At 39.5% G+C, this 21,108-nt stretch overlaps 1 protein-coding gene across 3 annotated transcripts in view; it reads left to right on the top strand.

The window, feature by feature from the left end:
• Zip48C (Zinc/iron regulated transporter-related protein 48C) overlaps nt 1-21,108 on the top strand; it is a 39,677-nt gene that overhangs the window by 13,798 nt on the left and 4,771 nt on the right. For all 3 annotated transcript variants that reach the window (XM_012371245.2, XM_012371244.2, XM_067357831.1), the window contains one exon: nt 19,161-19,418. In XM_012371245.2, the coding sequence (XP_012226668.1) occupies nt 19,161-19,418 (258 nt within the window). The remainder of the gene's footprint in view (nt 1-19,160; nt 19,419-21,108) is intronic.

The following is a 21,108-nucleotide window of genomic DNA, read 5'->3' as shown; positions in this document are numbered from 1 at the left end:
TAATCGCCAAAGCAAGTGTGCAACCATCTTGAACATATACAACTACAATTGTGGTACGATTGATTGTTCGAACGAACGAAGTAGCAATAATAAAATTATTAAACTTTTGAAAAATACATTTTAAACGCTTGCATCGCTCGAAAATTCGATGAGCGGTGTTTGACGTTCTATAATAAATACGATTAGCATTACGAAAATCTACAGAATAAAAATCATATCAAATTGCGGTCATATATACAATTATTACTCGTATTAATCGCAAACATATACGATGATTAATCATGATCTCATTTATTGCTTGATTTGACGGATGTATTTGTGCGCGGATCTATTTTGAATCATAAAATATTATGTATAAAACGCAGAACGATGCTCACTCACCTTCAACAATTTCGCCATCATCCCGTGGAAAGGTCGAAAATGTAGCCATACCAACTTGTCTGAGCTAATCGTCAATGCAGGTGTGCAACTGTCTTGAGCTAATCGATAATATGCAATTAAATCGAATGAAAAATACTTTAATACATTCTTTTCATGCACATTCGAATATTTTTGAGTCACTAAAATGTTATAAATTATGTATAATATAAATGCTTATTCTGTATTATATCGTGGACAAAAAGTTGCAATATTGTTAGATGAATTGACATTAAGTGTTTGCAATTTTTATTTTACGATATTATCAACCCTTGGCTATGATCATATATCATTCTGCTTATAAAACAAATTGAAATACATCAACCAATCAGACAACGATCAATATGAGACGTATACTTCAGAACATATTTGTACGTTCCATAGTGCAGCATCATTCTCGATCGGAAACAGAAATATATGAGAAATATTTGAGGTACATGTAATATAATTATTTCATATTTGCAATATTACCTCTGCAGCAACGCGTAATTATCGTATTCTTATGTATTGAATATTTTATTCAAGAAATTCACGACGTGCTTTTACTATTTATTTTTACCTCGCAATCGCGTCGACCAGCGCTTTGTTTTGTTTACTTCTTTCCGCGACGTTTCCAAGTAAAACCAGCGATGCGTAAAGTATTCGGCGTTTCTCGGAATTCTTACTCGTCGTATTGCGGGACTCTAGGCCAGTATCGCGCGATGTCCTTACACGTAAACAAGCATGTTAATATCTAATTCGATATACGTGAATAATATAACATGATAAATTTTTTGTCTTTTATTGCGAGATTTGCATATAATTAAAAAATACCACTGAATTGAGTGGCTACAACTACTGTAGTGTTAATTAGCTAATTGTTTTCGACGTTTGCGTAAGCCGCATATTTTGTAGTCATATTCATAAATTTACAAGATGGCAAAATCGTGATAATCAGTTTTCGATATTCATAAAATCAATCATGGCCGCGATATTATGTTTAATGTACATTTTCAAATCTTTAAATCGATTGGTTCATTCATATGTCACGACATTGGTTGCATATCTACCGCGTCGATTAATTTTAGGGCGGTTGCTCATCACTGTCGATCATTAGTTCGTGGCATTATGGCGGAGTTAACGGACGCGCGTGAAAGTAGTTCTGTATTTCGTTCGCGTTTTTCTCGTTCAAAGTTTTGAGTCCGCGTGCGAACAAGTGTTGAAACGAGCAACGAATGATTAATTAACGCATACAGCCGCGAGAGAGATTGTCGCGTCTTTTAATATCTGTAAAATCAATTGCAGTCGCGTCGCGTCGGACATCGTTCATCGAATCTTTCGGCGTCGATGTCGTTACTTCTCGAATTTGTTAAATTTTGATTTGGATATTGAATCGGATAACAAGCTATCGTGGAGTATTAGTGCATATAGTATTAAACGTATCGAACAACAGATGATCGTTGTGGAGATAATAAATTGGTGCGTATTGATCGTGATCTAACTCTAATCCAACTTTTTGATGTAATGTTAGTTATACTCATCGGCCGCATCGCTCGCATCGCTCGTCGAATTTTTGAGCGTCGGTATGAAGTTAGTTCCGTTTGAAATTTTTACACATATATTAGTAACAATGAAAATGTCGAGCTAGGTTATGGGCAATCGTTCGTATGTTATTTATTCGTTCGAGAATGCATTGTATGCATAGTTGTACCTTGCCTTGCCGGTCGACGTAATAAATTATTAGTTTTTTCGATGATATTCACATTCAGTATGAGATGCTGTGCACGATGCTGCTTTATTGGATATTGTCGCAATAGTAGATATTTTAATGAACAGAACTGTTTCGCATTTGCAATAATCGAAATTGTTTCGGAACCGTCCTATTTCGTATTGTGTTCGGAAGTGTTGTGCGAATAAAACTCGGGAGTGTTGTGCAAATTGATCGGTCGTATCGCGAGTGATAATTAGTGCCAATAAGTGTGTTTGGATTAACGGAACCATGACAACGATTACAACGATGGAGCTACGATGGATTGCAATGGCAGAACATCAATTAGTGAGTAAATTTTAGTATTAATTTATTGTTTATTTATAATATTTTGATGCCAATGCATTATGTTATAATCATCAATATTAATCTTTAATCAAGCAAATCATATCTTATGAATCAAATAGTAAAAGAAATCTTTTTCTATTTGTTGCATTATGTAATGAATTAAATTTAATATCTCACTTAAAAAAATCACAAGCATGTTTAAGTAGAAACAGAACAAATTTTTCTATAAATCATGCTTTTTATTAATTATATTAATAGAAATTTTGTATATAGTTATTTTATATATTTATACATTTACAGTTATTTTATACATTTTTATTTTCGAATTTTTTATAAATGCTTAAATTAATTTTTTAATTTGCTATTATTCACATGGTTTTTTTAACATCATAAAACTGCGTCATTGTTGTGAAAACGAAATTTTGCGCAACTCAAGCGGCAGACTCGTGCCGTTGGTCAGCAACCGTCTTGCGTTCGCATCGCGTCCTTTCCAAGGAAACGTAATTCTTTGTGGTGTCGGAGGTGGCAATAAGTTCTGATGTGCTGCGGCGCTGAAAGAATTATGAATGAAACGTTTCGCAATTTCTGTTACGCGGCGGGAACGATTGCCGCCAGTGTTGCAGAACGGTCGACGGAGATGCGATAAGAAATTGTAGGAAAAAAAGAGAGAAGGAGAGTAAGAGAGAGGCGTTAGTAGGTTGTAGATGGAAAGCTATAGGTAGTCGAAGCAGATTTGCGCTCGTTTGCAAACCGCTCAAGGAGATCCGGTACTGAGTCACTATTCATGCGCGGTGCTATGCGAATTTTTCACAGAATGTGGGTCTATCGTTTGTTTCTTTCCTCTTTATTCGGTTTTTCTAGAAACTTTTATATTTTTATCATGACTCTACGGCAAATTAGGCGCTCTGAATTATTAACTAAATGAAAGCAAAGTATAAATGCAAAATGTAACTTTGCATATGTAATTCTTTCTAATTTTGTATTAAACAATTATATTTAATACTAAAATTTAATAACAATATACATAATTATTAAAGAAAATATATCATGTTTCAAATACGTATGTTATAATTATACATGTTAAGATTAACGTTATCACAGGTACAATTGATCCTTTAAACTAAACAACTTTGAAACAGGTTTATAAAGCAGGCATGCTAAAATGAGAATTTTTTGAAAACTTTATACAGCATTTGATTGTCCACAATTTGACTATCTTAGTCCGTACATAATTTTTTTATTCACTTTGCAGAAAATAGTTACACATAAACAAAAAATTAGATAACATTTTGTCACGAACACATCTAAATGCATTTTTTTGTTCGTGAATAACTCTTCTTTGCAAGGTGGACAAAAAAATTATGTATTATGGACAGATATGATGAAGTTGAGAACAATCAAATGTCGCATAAGTTTAAAAAAAATCGCATTTTAGGGTGCCAGCTTCACAGATCTCTTCGAAACGTGTGACGATAATGTAAAACAACATCTTCTACTCTCGGGTCCGGGAACGTTCGCCGAAATTTATTTACGGCGCGCCGTAAATGCGGACAGCGTTTCGAATCACCGTAGGCGGAGTACGATCTCACAAAGGGCGCGAGGATCTGATTTGTATACACACTGGCTCTCATCCTTCCACCTCTTCCTTCTTCTGCTCCTCCTCTGTTGTCCTCCTACTAGTCCTTTTTCGTGGAGCTGCTTCTGGACAAGGAGGAAGGTAAGAGAACGAGGACGAGTGGGAGAGAGAAAGAGAGAGCGCGTGTGTAAAAACGGAGGAACCGCGGGGTCCCCTGAGTCGCTGCGCCACGTAGATGAGGTGGTGCTATGTTAAACATGGCGCCGGACAAAGCTGCCGACGAAACCATCTCATTTCAGTGCTATCCTCTCCCGGCTGCCTTATTATATACCGGCCGACCGGCGCTCATCGCGGTCCTTCTTCGTTTCTTCTTTCCTCTCTCGGCATTCTCTCATCTTTATTCTTCTCTTTTTACCTCTGCTTGTATTGGTTCTTCCTTTCACCTCTCCTTCCCTCCTCCGGTCTCAAAATCTACCTTCCTCATCGTTTCTTCTTTCTCTTTTATCTTCATTCTAGTCTCGTTTCGATATCCCGTGCACGTGTGTATGTACATCTAACCTGAGATACGCTATACAAATCGAGATATTGAGCTTTTCATTTTTGTCTGTGTGATATCGCAATATTTATCTTCAATAACGCCATGGATTTTTTTTTATTTGTGTTACTGGATTATTCAACGCGCAAGTAGTGATCAGCTTTTTGGCGTCAGCCAGAAATATAAAGTGCCGGCTCTTATCGCATTAAATATTGATGATAGACTTCTTGATCGTCTTTTCTTAAACAAGAATATTAAGGAATCAATTTTTGCGAATGATAAGAAATAAGTTTGCTTAATTAAGCTATTGAAATTCAGTATAGTAAGAAATTTTATTATTTATTTAAATTTAAGTGGATTTTATTTTTAATTTAAGACATAATTTTCGAGACATAAAAAAAATTTAATATAAAATACATACAGGAGATTAATTTGATAGATTAATATAAAACATCGAAGTATTTTTTCGCACGAATATTTGACCGAATGTGCACATGTGATTGAAATTGTAATTTGATAGTATCAATTTAATGACTCTTGGCTATCAGTGAACGTTTTCCGGTATTCTCAGCTGATTGCAAAGTGACCCGGTCGCCGTTACGGTCCACGTAAAGTCAGGCCCGTTCTCCGTATCCCTAATCGTTCGTGAGTACTTTGTACCCGACGGTGCTTATCTCACGCGGAAAACCAATTCTGACGTGCGCTAATAGCGACGGAAGTCGACTGCGATATAGTACTTCCCGCTTAGGCTCGCTGAACAGTGGATACACGTGCGCGCGTGTGCAGTTAGGCGCGATATAGGCTCGTCGTGTTACGGAGAGCTCCAACTCGGAGGGGCTCGTGCGTGTCGGAGTAATTTCTGTTGTCGGCAATTTTCACGGCGAGAGACCGACCAGTTCCTCGAACGTCGTGCCCGATCTCGTGCCCGTCGGCATGTAAATTGCGGGGGAACCACGTCGCACGTTTCCTCTTTTACCGATATGCCGCCGAAATGTGCCGGTGCTCCCGAATTCATTGCCATTCACAGCAATTCAGATTGTACATTTTTGCTTTTTTTTTCATGTAACACACGTAGCAATTATTGTTAAAAAATATTATTATTTAGCTGTCGAGAGAATATCGGGAAGAAAAAATTGCTTTAATTAACACAATTTCTTGCATTTGACATTTTAACATAATGTGGACGCTTATTGTTAGCTTGTGCGAAGATACAATGTACATCAAGGAAAAAGAACAATCCACGACGATGTCGACAACGTTAATGAAAACTGTATAGATTAACGCTCGCTTGCCGCATACTGCGTACATTTTACGACATCGCGAAAATACAAGTTTATGTGCGTTATAATCGCGGACGCAAACTAAGAATGTTGCGCATTTATGCTCACATTTAACGACACTCGAACGATATTGTAGACAAATAGTCACTTTATGAGAAAATATAGATAATTAAAAATACGTGCATGGAAACGTTTTTTTTTTAATTTAATAAAATAATAATTGATTAAAAAATCACTGCTACTGGCTTAACAAAGGATTTTGAGGAAAAATTGTCTTATTTGAATTTCATATAACAATCTACATTTATAAAGATGTTCTCTTCTCTTCTCAATTGATACATCTGCCACTTTTTTTTAAACGAAAGGGATTTGCGAAAATACGAAAGCCTAAAATACACGCATGCCGCTTTTGCAGTTTAAAGCTGTAGTCCGCTTATCGAAACTCCTAAAGAATTCTCGGGTGACAATCGAATCGAAGATCGAGCGGCTTTAAGGACCGCGTTCGATAGACCGCATTCGCAGCTACCGTGGTCGCCTTTCACGGATTCCCCCGATTGCCTCATTATTCCACGAAGTGCGATTATGTCGATAAGCATCTCTCTTCCCGTTTTGCCCGGTGCACTTTATAATCATTCAGGCACGGCGGTTCACGAGTCGAGCGATTCTGAGAACTGGACTCGCGAGACGTTCTCTAAGCTAGTGACATTCCACGCCAATACTTCTCGTCTCGTGTTTCGCGTTCGCGCGTCCCTCGCTTTATTTTCCCTTCACCTTCCCTTCTTCGAAGATCTGTGGAGTTAGCACGACATTCTATTAATATAAAAAAAACAATTACAGTTCCAGTAGCACTTTTCATAGTTCTACAGTTCTTTATAAAAATAAAAAAAGTTCCGTAATAATTTTTATACCAAAAATACGAAAATGAAAAAATGTGCTAGATTCGCGAAGTTAGCACATTTTTTTATTTTTGGTTTTTTGGTATAAAAATTACGGAACTTTTTTTTATTTTTATAAAGAACTGTAGAACTATGAAAAGTGATACTGGAACTGTAATTGTTTTTTTTTTTATATTAATAGAATGTCGTGCTAACTTTACAGATCCCTTCCTCGATACCTTTTCCTTCGCTCCTTCGTCTTTCACTCCGTTCTTCCCCCTGCTTCCTCTTCGAATTGCCGCTGTAGCGGCGCGAGCTATTAAAACCCCAACTTTAGAATTTATATCGGCCTCGTCGCACCTGCTTGCGCTTTATCGCACCACAGAATTCTCAACAATTATGTCACTTAGCGTGCGATACAAGCGCATCAATATGAATCGCCATTAGCATACATTAATTTGGTAATCGTAAATGTTCGATTCGTAAAGTAGTCCTATAACTTCTTAGCACTTCGCGTTCTTTGGTATAAATACAATTATCGTAATGCTTTGAGATAAAGATATTTAATGTCGACTTACCATAAAGGTGAAAATAATCGTGGATTGCAAGGATTGAACATAATTTTAAAAATAATTTAAGGTGAATGTTGAATATATACATACGTACTAAATAAGATTAAATTTATATTATGCTGCTATTACTGTGTATCTCTATATGATGAGAGATAAAATGTAATGTTGACATTTTGTGGATCAAAGGATTTTATAAGTAATTTATTATTAATTTAGTTCGAATATACTTCATTTTAACAAGATTTAAAGAGTATAATATTAAAATCAATAATTTCTAAACTATAATACAGAAGTTCAAGGTTTTATAAATTTCAATTAATTTTAAAGATTTAATTTTAAACTATTTTGATCAAAATCGTTTGCTGTTCTGTTAAGAAATAATTAAACCAATATGCTTTCATATTGGTTATACTTTTTGAAACTTTTGTTTTGTTTCGTTTGACAGAATTACTACTGGATTTTCAAATATTGTCTATGTAAGCAATTAGATATTTTTATTCAGTTTTTTGCGTTGATAGTCGATTTAGCGCGACCGCAGCCCATTAAAGTTAATCGAAGTTTTACTAATCCTTTGCCCGCTGTCTTTGAGAGAGAACGGGGAATCAGTTAATCTCGATTAAGTTTAACGAACGTTTATGGGAACATTTCGCAGTGCGGTCCATTGTCGGTCGACTACGTTAACCTTGAACGATTACCGGAGTCCCGCTTCGCGTGCAGCGCGCACCGCGTCGCGAATCGCGCCGAGTTGCATTCCAACGATTTCCTTCTTTTCGGCGAGAAAAGCCGTCGACCGTGCCGCGTTCGAGTACGTTGACGGCGGCGGGCATGTCGAGCGCATCTTCTAGGCGAGCGTCGAACGCCGCGACGACGCGCGATGCGCTCCACGTTCATCGTCCGGACTCGCTCCTTTCCTCACTCGCTCGCTCTCCTCTTCGGGCCGATGCACCGGCAGCACGGCGCGCGATGCAGCGACTTTGCAATGTCTGGAATGCAGCGGCATTACGCATGCGCGCCGCGTACCTTACTCGGAACAGACGAACAGCCGGATCCGTTATGTCCCTCAACGACGACCTCACGATCGTCTGCGGGGACTTAACCGGGGACCTGCGGGCCCGCCTTTCTCTCTCTCTTTCTCTCTCTTTCTCCCACTGTTTCTCACTTATTCGCATCTCCTACTCTTCTTTCTCTTGTCCTGCCGCGAAGTCACCCAAGTTCCTAATACGAGGTGCATCGGCGACGGTGTCGTCGCTGTTGCAACGACCGGAGACACCTGCTTTACCTTACGTTACCTTGCCCGTTGCTGCTCGCCGGCGATTAATCTTGTTCGCCGCATACCGCGATACGCGAGGAACTCGGAACACCTCTCTCTCTCTTTTTCGCTGTCTCTTTCTGTCTCTCCGATTAGGCACGACCGGCTAATGCGAGCTAATTGATTCCGGTTGCGAGTGCTGACGGTGTATTACTCGTCCGAGAATGATAAAGGAGAACGAGATAATAAAACGCTAAATCACGCGGGCTGCATTTCGCAGATGAGTAATCGAAAAATATCACGATCATTAGTGGTACTTAGTATTCTTATCTGTGGCTTTCGAATCGTATCTCTTAATGTACACTAGATTCGCGCTTGTGAAAGCGCAGAACCGAGGAAATAGCTTTTCATGCTGCAGCTTCAAAGTTGTAACGATCGGCGAGCGAAGGGAGAAAATGAAGCAACGGTCGAATTGACGTGTAACTTCGAGAATTACATCGAGCGTTAGAGAGTCAGTGCGTTAGGAAGTGAAACATCCCGGCCGAAGGTGCGAAATCGCCGAGATCGAAGCCACGACTTGAGACGGACGCGGCGGCGGTAACAGCAACAGCGTCGGGGTTGATCCTACGGTCTTATGGTTTTATGGCGTTAGGCCGTGGCCGGTGGCCCCGGGACTCTCGGAGCTGAGAAGAGCCGGAGAGCTCGCCTTGGCGTTGGTGGAATGCGGGACGGGCAAATCGCGGTCGGCCCGCTTGCGCCTCGTTCCCATGCATTCCTTACTGCCCCTCTCGCCCCACCGCGTTCCCTGGTCCCGAGTCTCCCTCACCTCCCCCCTCTCTCTATCTGTCTCTCTTTCTTTCGTCTCTCCCTCCCCACCCCTCTCACTCCCTCTTGATCTGTCTCTCTTACATTCTGTCCTCCTCGCTCCTGCAAAATTCCCTCACACGAACACACCGCGCTCGCTCCGCGTCTCTCTACGCGCTCGGCATTCATCTCGTTCCTCTCCCGTCTCTCCCTCGCTCAGTATACGTATTACATATACGTATGACACACATATACCACAAGCGAAAATTTCTCCTTCTTTCTTTCTCTCTATCCCCGTGCTCTTTTTTTCTTTCTTTTTCAGATTCCTTTCTGTGTCTCCCGCGCTGGCACACACGCGAATTCGCAGGTCTTTCCCTTTCTTTCTCCCCCTCCACGCCACTCCTTTTCGCTTCCCAATTCTCCATCTCGCTCGTTTGTGTATGTGCATACACATTCACGCACGATCCTCTCTCTCTTTCTCTCTCTCTCTCTCTCTCTCTCTCTCTTTCTCTCTCTCTCTCTCTCTCGCGTCCAAAATCTCTGCGTGAACATCCTTACGCCTTCCTCGGAACTGAACCACTCGGTCCCACCTCGTCCTGTTCCTCGATTTCCTTCTGCTTCTCGTCGAAGCTCTTTTAACCGAGCCGAGCATCGGTCGCGGTGAGGAAAGCCTCGTCATGGCATCTTAACCGATCGACTCGTGCCCGACGGGCAACATTGTTGCGAATCAGGCCGAAGAAATAAATATTGAAAGACGGAACAATATCGGGACGTATTATGCATTTTGTTCCGATGTATTATTAATATTATTTTCTAATTATTTTATTCAAATTTATATATTTTGTTGAATTACTCTAGTTTTAATTATGTTCAATCAGATTCAAGAAGATTAGTTAATAATATCATAATCAAGAAATATATGCATAATTTAGAATTTTATATTATTGCAAACAATATTAGATAATTAAAATTTGGAATGTTAAAAAAAGATTTCGAAAATATAAATAACTTGAAAATCTCGCATTTATTTATTTATTTGATTATGATATTATTAACTAATCTTCTTGAATCTGATTTATTCGCATATTTATATAATAAAATGCTTCTTTATAAATATTTTAATATTCTCGTAGAAATTGTGACGGATAATTCCCTTCAGCGACGCTGCTACTCCTTGTAATATTATTTATCAATTATACGTCAATTATTTCTTAAAATTCATTAAATGCGAGATTTTCAAGTTATTTATATTTTCGAAATCTTTTTTTAACATTCCAAATTTTAATTATCTAATATTGTTTGCAATAATATAAAATTCTAAATTATGCATATATTTCTTGATTATGATATTATTAACTAATCTTCTTGAATCTGATTTATTCGCATATTTATATAATAAAATGCTTCTTTATAAATATTTTAATATTCTCGTAGAAATTGTGACGGATAATTCCCTTCAGCGACGCTGCTACTCCTTGTAATATTATTTATCAATTATACGTCAATTATTTCTTAAAATTCATTAAATGCGAGATTTTCAAGTTATTTATATTTTCGAAATTTTTTTTTAACATTCCAAATTTTAATTATCTAATATTGTTTGCAATAATATAAAATTCTAAATTATGCACAATGACAGTTATCGTTAAAATGATCTTTATTGCTAATCGAAATTCAATAGTAGATTGGATAGATCTTTGCAAAGCAGCATGTTTTTGCGCAATATTAGCTTCCGATGTTTCTCATCCTGCGGCAGGCGAGAAAAGGATAGGTGTTGTTGCCACGTAAGGACAACCGCGGCTTTATGGAATGCAAGATGGCCTCCGTGGTGCGTCCAACGGAGTTACTGCTATCCGTGTTGGTACACATCAAGTAATTTCAGTCCACCATCGATAATCTATTAAATGGTGCTGGTATCCGACTTAGTTTGTGTAATTTTTTATACGACCGTCAGGATTAACAGCGTCGCAATTTAGCAATTCAGCATTGCAATCGAACTATTAGACTTTCGAATCAAATCTACTTATATTTATCGACGTGGTCCTCGATTTGTGCTACATAATGTTAAAACTGTTTTCCTTTTTTCTCGTTTTATTAAAAAGAAGCGAAAAGAATTTTAGACAGTTGCGTTTTTTCTTACAAGAATTCTCTAAATCACTCGCTCGTGATTAACTCGTATCTTGGATATACATAGATAACGATGCGAGAATGTGGCACATGTCCAACGTGCGTGTATATATGCCAGAGCTCACATATGCAATTTTTTTCGCACTGAAATGACCGGCTTGGTGGAATCTTTTTTTTCTACTAGAAATCCGCGGTTTTCGACGCGAGACAGCTCGACGCCGGTGTCGACTTCATGAAACATCTCTCAAACTATTACTTTATAATTTAAGCCGACAACTAACAGGAAGCAGGAATTATTGCTTAATTTATCCATTTAAATTATTCATAAAAGAGTGCTTCAGGCTAATAACAATTATTACAAAGAAACGTTATTTGTATATATAAAAATGACACTTCGATATTGTTGGCAGACGCACATTTCTAGTTTTGCATCTTTCTTTAATTGTCATTAGTAAAAAATTACTGATTTATTTTACACAAATTCATGCGTAGCGAACCGCTTGAACTGCCATGAAGAAATTTTATGAATGAACAGCCGCTGTTGCTGTTACTCTCTTTCTCGTCGTCACGTATCTCGTATAACAAGATCCAGAGGGGCCATCAACACGATAAACACTTTCTAATCTACGCACAAGCGACATTCGGAGAAGAGGAGAGACCGGACCTAATGGTTTTTCTAAACATCCCGCCGACACTCACACGAGAAACGTTATAGCCGTGTGTTGTTAACTTCTTTATCGAATCGACAAACACATACAAGCTTCCGTGGTTTTACGTCTATCAAGTTGGCAGAACAAGGTTGTCGAAATTGAAAAATAATAATATAAGAATTAGGTGCTTTTTAGGTGCTAATTAGGTGCCCTATTTAAAAATTAGGTGCTCTTCCCGTTTTCCGGAAATTTAAATTATGCAGTTGTATTGCCAGCTTAACGTAAACTAGCAGTGCATCCAACTAATATCGCTGAAGGAAGAACCCAAAATAAACCAAAAGGATTCAATAATTAGGTGCTTTTTAAGTGCTTTTGAATGACAAAGCTCATGGAGTCGTACCTCCACCCCTTCGTTCAAAAACAGCCCTCAACGATATTGGTGCTAAGAGAAAAGTGCTATAAATAATTGGAATAAAAAATTAATTCATATACAAAAAATAGGTATTAATTAAGTGCTTTATAAATATACCACCAGCGAATAAAGTGCTCCACCCCTTAGTCAAAAATCCACCCTTAAGGTTGGTGATGCTAAGACAGAAGTACTTTAAATAATGGCATAAAAAATTTATAAAATACGCAATAACTACGCGTGAATTAGGTGCTTTTAAGATATACCACTCGCGAATTAAGTGCTCCAACCTTAAGTTTACTAATATTTTTTGAAGTGGGGAGAACTGTGGGGACTGTACTCTACGGTCGACTTGATATGATACGTTGACGTGTCGGCTGGCGGAAAATCCGAACTCTATAAATATTTAACATATTACATATATATTTATTATTTAAATTATATAGATTATATATGTTATATATAATAAATGAAAATATATATAATGAAATATATATAATAAATGAGTGTGTGTGTATTATTTCCTTACGTATATATATACGTAAAGAAAGAATACACATCTTCCAAATCTAAGGTGTCTAAGTCTTCACAGAATGTCACGAAACTGAAACCAAGTAATTTGTATTAATTATTAATAGTTGCGACGAAAATTTTTTGTAGAAAAAAATTACATTGGGATTTTGAAATTGATGCGCCGCACTTATAACATCGTAGATTTTCTCTAACTTCATGAGATTCATATAAAGGTGAGATGAAATGTGGATAGGTAGAAAAAATGTTTGAACGATACTTTCGAATTTTTTTAAATCAAAAATGTTTTTTAATGGTATTTTATTTTGATTACATTAATTTTGTAAGCTAGTATGAGGAGCATACTATGATGTGGGTTTTCAACTAAAGATTAGAGCATTTAATTCGCGAGTGGTATATCTCAAAAGCACCTAATTCTCGCGTTGTTATTGCGTATTTTATAAATTTTTTATGCCATTATTTAAAGTACTTCTGTCTTAGCATCACCAACCTCAAGGGTGGATTTTTGACTAAGAGGTGGAGCACTTTATTCGTTGGTGGTATATTTATAAAGCACTTAATTAATACCTATTTTTTGTGTATTAATTAATTTTTTATTCCAATTATTTATAGCACTTTTCTCTTGGTACCAATATCGTTGAGGGCTGTTTTTGGACGAAGGGGTGGAGGTACGACTCTGTGAGCTTTGTTATTCAAAAGCACTTAAAAAGCACCTAATTATTGAATCCTTTTGGTTTATTTTGGGTTCTTCCTTCAGCGATATTAGTTGGATGCGCTGCTAGCTTACGTTAAGCTGGCAGTACAACTGCATAATTTAAATTTCCGGAAAACGGGAAGAGCACCTAATTTTTAAATAGGGCACCTAATTAGCACCTAAAAAGCACCTAATTCTTATGTAATTGTTTTTTAATTTCGACAATCTTGTTCTGCCAACTTGATAGACGTCGTGGTTTTATATGTCGTAAATTTCGGATCGGACTTTTTTCTCGCAATTTTGTTTTAAAATAAACTCACAAAATTTATGTTTTACTCGACAAATTTAAAAATTCAAAATTATTAGATTTTAATTATATTAATTGTGTTACAATAATGTTTATTGATTATACATGTTTGCCATGTTTGTCTTTTACTCAACAGAATTATCGCTATTAAACTGTAAAAAAAGAAAGAAATAGAAAGTACAAAATGTTTTAGTTACTAGACTTTAAAAAATTTTAAAATTTTGAAAAGACAAAAGAGTTAAAAATTTATACCTTTTTACGTTCTCTTAAATTAAATGATCTTTTTACAAGCTTATCCTTCTTGGATCCATAATATACAGACGACAATTGGTTACATTTTATCATGCAATCATTGCACGAGGAGCGTGCCTGAATCTCCCAAGCACTTTTGTAGAAAAAGATTTTAGAAATCGATGTGCCATTTTGTAACTAATGATTGCCGATGGCTTATCCTATTCTTTTCTATCGAAATACATATTCATCGTCACAGCTATCGTTCGCTCGTTGATATAGCGCGAAGCGTCAATTAAGATAGTCATGCAAAAAAGCCGGCGGGTTTCACTAGAAAAGTTCTCTCCTGAAAACTCGTCGTGGATCTCTACGCGCGCGTATCGACTTGTTCGCCAATACTTTCTCCCGGATTCTGAGCACTCCTCGCACGAAGCATTCCTCCGCTCCCTACGAGAGAGCTCTCACACAGCCTCCCTGTTCCTAAGGTTATCTACCCGGCTGCTCTCGTCGTACCTTCGCCTTCGCCCACCGTGCCCGCTCGGTCTGGCTGCTCCCCTGCATTCGAATCTTTTGCAGCCTCAGGTTAGCGTGCAGCCGCGTCTGTGCTGTTGTGTGCTCGCGCTCGCACGAAAGAATGATAGCTTCGCTAATAGGCAGATTAGCCACGCATAAAACGTTGCGGTAATACGATTAGCGTCAGAGAAAGGTCGGCGCTAATTAATACGTCGCGCATATCTCGCTCTCGTCAAACTTATCTCGAAGATTTAGGTAATTAAGCAATTAAAGTAACTCGTTACAAAAAGTAGCCAAAAGTGCCTAAAATAACAATCTTGGAACGAGATTCTGCTTTTCTAAATTATGTTTTACTCATTTCAAAAACTATAAAGAATAATTATGAATAAACTCATCTCTTCACTTAGTCTTTCACTATGCTGACAGCTTTTTTTACGTAAAGTTTTCAATTTTAAAAAATTGAAAAAATCTACTCGTGTATTTTTTCATGATAAATTCGACGTGCTGCATACTTTTACGAATTAATGGCCAATATTGCACTTGTACTTCTGTTTGTATTCTGCCATGTGTATATGACAATTTATAATTTAATTGTTTGTCGCGATAAATTTAATATATCGAATACATGGCGGTACGAACGGTGGATCCGAATCCCGTTTCCTTAGTCCCAAAACAATTCGTCGTCACTCCTAGCCGTCTGGCGAACGTGGTAGACGGAGTCGGGAGTAGGTACGGGGCCCTTGACCGTGGAAAGCAGAAGGAACTCAGGAAGGAAAAGAAGTCCCGGCACCCGAACCCACCAGCGCGCGCGGTGGTGATGGTAGTTGGCGGTGGTAGTGCGCGTCTCGAAGGGTCGGTGATGGTAGTGGGGCACCCACAGGAAGGGAGACAACCGCATTCGTGCCGCGGCAGCCAGGAGAGAAAGACAGACAATACAACATTCGCGTACGCTACAAGTATGAGAGGTGGCGGGGCGAAGCGCGGCGGACGGGGACGATCATTCTCGGAACTCGGGTGACCTCCCCCGGTGCAACCGGCGAACAGCCGGACCCGACGGGTTAACTGTACAACCACTTATGTACTTCGACGCCGTAGGAATGCGGCGGCGGCGGCGGCGGCGGCGGCGGCGGCGACGATGACGATAACGATGATGATGATTCCGTCGTCCCATGAAATAACGCGCGACACACCGCGACATGACATACCTCTCGCCGAGGTTTGCGCGCAAAGCCCGCTCCCATCTCGTGCGCTCGCGCGGGGGGGGGGGGGAGAACCGCCTTATACTGGAACTGGATGAATCCTTGCGCGAGAGAGTGCGGATCACGTCATTCATTCACCTGTGCTCGACCCGTCTGCCGTCGCCGTCTGCCGACCCCGCCGTCGTTCTGCTGCCGCTCGCACTGATCTATTGTTTCTTGTAAATCCTGACTGTTCGCGGATCGACGATTTGCCGCGTCGCGAATCGCGGAAGAATGTACTGTATCGCGTCTACATCGCTCGATTCTGAGCTTTTTCCGTCTCGTACCGATCCGCTTGCATTCACGGCTATTTTTGCGGATGACGCAAACGTATCGATTTTTCGAATCGCTAACGGCAATATTTTTGCACGGTTGGAAATAGATGTTTTTATTGTACAACCTGACCAGATGCTTCGTTCTTGACAGAATAATTCCGTTTTTGCAATATACATATACCACCGCTTACTAAACTTGCAAAAATCCAGTTTGCATAAAAATTGCGATATTCAAAAATACACTTTTAATAGATTTTTAATTTTTGCTGACATAAGCAGAATTTTTTCAGAGGAAAACATAATATATCCAAAACGATATTTTATTTTGAAATAAAAGCACGCCATTATCTTGAAAACAAAAAATTGTTAAAATTCAAGAAAGTGCTAATTATATTTGAAATAATAATTACAACTCTTGGGGGTGATTTACTTCTTATCACGATAAGACATTTGTAAGATGCTATTCGTCAAGTCGCAAAGTATGATTACTAGCGAGACTCAAGTCCCTGAACAGCTTGTTCGCTGCAACGCTCGCCTTGTAAAAGTCTGGTGCTCATGAATATCGAATTACGGGAGCTAGATCGCGGAAGATCTTCGTTACTGCGTTCCACGTACCAGAACCAAAGGGTTTTTCTCTGTTTCAGTCGCTTCGTGTACGTGCGCGCGACGCTGTCCGGTCAAGCCATTCATTCGAATAGTTAGTCTCCTCTATGAAGCCTGGTACCGTTTTCTCGCTTTTTATAGGCCTTAGAATTGGATCATCTCGCTAACAGAACGGGTCTCTCGACCGTTCTCCGTCTTCAATTCAACCATAGGGTTCTTGCAGCCACGGTTCTAGTTTTATAAGAATACTATTACACCGATCCTGAGAATTCCATTGAAGTACTGATGGGAAGAGAAAGAAAGAAAGAAAGAAAGAAAGAGAGAGAGAGAGAGAGAGAGAGAAAGAGGGGTAGAGAGACAATGATAATGTATTCATCATTATAATGATTTTGCAACCGGATTATATAATTTATTTCATATTTACTTTCAAATAAATTCAATTTTCTTTTTCTCACTTATAATGCAAGCGAACTGCACTCGCAAAAATTGTTCATATATTTTGATTAATATTTAATATAGCATTATGTATATTTAAACTGCTAGGATTATAGGTAACTACTTTAGAAACAGTCTCCGAGGAGATGTAACTCATTCTCTCTGTTACTCTATATCTATGTACTACATAAGATATCAAGGAATAAATAGTTCATCTTACATCTCGCGAAATTCAATCCATCTACGTGTCAATTTATCCGCAAAGTTTCCTTCCCGCGAATTCGCGAAGTTCAGCCTCGCGTTCCTCGCCTCGGAGTAGTGAATGGAAGGATTCGTCGCGCGGGATTGGCGGATGAGGGGTCGGAGAGCGGTCGGAGCGATGATATTCCGAAGTTGAGGAGAATTCCGCGGCGACGGTGTGCGATATGTGAGATATCCCGCCGGGCACCGCTGTTAGATTGTGTATGCAATCCCGTCGTTCATTCACCTGTTACGTCTCTCTTCCGCCGCTCCTTCACTCCCTCGTCTCCTCTTGCTCGCTCGCGCGCTCTCGCCGCCTGCCTTTCTCCTTCATTCTTCGACGTGATTCTACCATGCTATTACTTGGACCATAGATCATGCTTGGCGGTCCGCGAGGTCGCGGAAAAGAGAGACAAAGATGAACGGAGGTCGAGAAAAAAGGTCTCGCGAACTCATAACGTTAACGTTCTACTTCTCTTGTATCAATCGCGCCATTAACATATCGCGTTTATTGTTTTATACTTTTTTAATATATTCTGCGGAATATTTTGCCGCTCTCACACTTTCACATATGTAAATTTAAATGTTCCTTAAATCATTATTTTAATCATATGTAAAAATTGATGAATGCTCTAACGTTATACTCATTAATACTATTTAGGCAATTGCATTAAATAATGTTATATAATAAATTCATATTATTTATATGTAAATTTAAATATATGTAGAAGGTTTGATTTCTAGCAGCGTCGGGCAGCCAATATCATAGCAATTAATTATTAATGATACATGCACATATTACGTTATATCGATTTATAGCTATTCCGTCGATAGTTTTATGTCGTTGCCGGGCGTTTGCAGCTCGCGTAACTGGAAGCGAAACTCGAGGCTTCGTCGTTCATTGACATCTTATTTATGAGCCGCGATCCTGGTCGAGTAAGCTTAGCCGTTCTCCGGTAGGCATGAAAGAGCGAGCGGTGTACACGGTTAGATCTAGGAAGCCTCGCGGCTCTCCATGTGCACCGCTCCGCTCTCGCGGAGATGGAAAAATCTGGAGAATGTCGAAGCCGTCGACCAGTTTCAAGAACTCACTGCTGCACCGGAATGTATGTATATATGTATGTGTGTTTGTCCGCGCAAGAGTTGATTCTTGCACGGAGTCACCATGTCTCCTTTGGTTTCATTCTTATCGCGCGATCACGCTAAGCACTTCTCTCTTTCTCTTTCTCCCATTTCACGGCAGAACGGTTACTATTTTTTTTTTGTATATCAACTCATTGGTGCAACTTTATGCCTTCACCTTACAGAATTTGCGAACGGACTTCTTACGCTTCTCAGAGCGGGATGTTTCGACGCGATTAATGTCGCGAGAAAGTTAGCTGCAATGCTTTTAATCGCATTAGCATCGTTTATGATTACATGAAATAACCGATTAAAAAATCTATATTTTCTGAGTGAAAAATTTCGAGAGATCGAAAGTTCTGTTGTAGGATTAATCTTTGCAATTAATTGTATGTACCTGCGCAAAATTAAAAATAACATTTGAAATGACATTTTGTTACAGAAACCTGGCAATCGGGATAGGAATACAAAATTTCCCGGAAGGGTTGGCGGTGTCTCTGCCTCTTCAGGCAGCCGGAATCAGTACACTGAAGAGCTTCTGGTACGGCCAGCTCTCGGGGATGGTGGAGCCCATCGCCGGTGTCCTTGGCGCAGCCGGAGTAACGCTCGCCGCACCTGTGCTACCTTATGCGCTTGCCTTTGCGGCCGGTGCGATGATTTACGTTGTGATCGACGACATCATCCCGGAAGCGCATCAGAGGTATGTTCCGTACAAAATATTTAAAAAAGAAAAATAATAAATGCAGTATATTATAGTATCGCGATCGATCAGAAGGAAACACGGCATTAACTTGTTATAAACTCGCGAGATAGCTCGCTGAATCGCCGTATAATTCGGAAAAAAAACTATGGAACAAGTCTTAAAATTATTGTTGCAAAAATTGTAATTAACAAACCTGTTGAACGTTCTCAACGTCGATTACCATATTTCTAAAAGAGAATTCTACAATTGTCACGATATATTGCTCGGAAAACGCACATGTTATTGAAAAGGCTGGTGGAAGATGGTGCTGAATGCAAAAGGGTGAAGCCGGTTAGCGTAAAGGGACTCGAGCGCAACTTGTTCCCTTAACTGGTTCCGGCTTCTCCTTGTCTTTTCTTTTCTGCCTTCTCCTTTTTCCTCTCTATCTCTCTTCCTTCGTTTTTTTTTTTTTTTTTTTTCAACCATCGCTCGTACCGGAGGCACACTAGTCCACAGTGCACTTGCACCCGTTTCCGTCTCACGTTTCACCCTCAGTCCATTCAGGACGAATTAGAACCCGGGCTCGAGCTCGGAGTCAGAAGGGCGGAAGGCGCTTTTCCCACCGACACAATGGCCCTTTATTTCGGGATTTATTCCCCCGGACGTGGACGCGGATGGCCGCTCGATGGCGATCTCTTTACCACTCGCGATTCTCCAATCCGATCGTCCTGCAGATTTCTCTTTCTATAAGTGATCTTATCCGCGCTCGTTATCGTTTGGTGATTTTATTTTCTTGTCGTCCTTTGCTTTTAACAATATTGTCTGTGCTATGTGAGAAAAAAATGTGAGAAATGATGAAGTCACTGGTTAAAATGAAGAAGAGTATCAGTTATGTCAGCAAATTTAAGATTATTGATTTGACTATTTATATACATTTTGTCTGTTAATTCTGTGTAATTTATTAGATGCATAAAATTTATCAAATTAATTAAAAATTAATTCTCTCATTTATTTAATTTAATTCAGTTTAATTTCTTAACATTATATATCAGGCGGTAATCATCAGTGCTGCAGCCAATTGTAATCAATTAAGCTTGTAGCGTAATTGCAATCACTATAACTGTAAGATACTCTGTGCAAGCCGTAGCTGCTAGAACTCGGCGAAATCGTTCCGGCGACCGCGCGAAACGTCCGGAATCCGTTTCGAGCGCACGGAGCATCGAAGCGCATAAATATGGAGAGGAAGAAATTCATGTCGCGTATGTCCTATGAATTTCTACTCGTGTCAAACGGCCGCGCACACATATACATACATATGGATATATATATATATATATATATTCGAGAGCGATTACGATACAATGACGCGTGACGGCAGTGCCGTAGTTAGCGCGCCGCCGGCGAAACGGACGTGGCGAATTTCTTTCCCAGGCTTGGCGGCAGCCTAGCTGAAGAAGGCGCATTGTCATTATAATTGGCTCCTTTTGTATTTCGCGTGCGATCTAACCGCCCGGATACTCGTGAGCGCGAGCGCACGGTACATGCGTTCTTTCTCTCTTTCTCGTCGCGCGCGGAGCCCCTGAGACAACCGATCTCGACTCGCTCCCTCGGGAACCCTCCGGCTAGCCGGAAAACACAAAAGTGAAAACAGATTGCCCGCTCTCCGTGTGCCTCGTCTTTCGTCTCCTCCTTCGTGGAAACCGTTGCT

The sequence above is a fragment of the Linepithema humile genome, chromosome 6 (genome assembly GCF_040581485.1).
Source record: "Linepithema humile isolate Giens D197 chromosome 6, Lhum_UNIL_v1.0, whole genome shotgun sequence".
NCBI classification, from domain to species: Eukaryota; Metazoa; Arthropoda; class Insecta; order Hymenoptera; family Formicidae; genus Linepithema; species Linepithema humile.
Note: the sequence above shows the minus strand (reverse complement) of the source record. Positions and strands in the feature narration are given on the sequence as shown.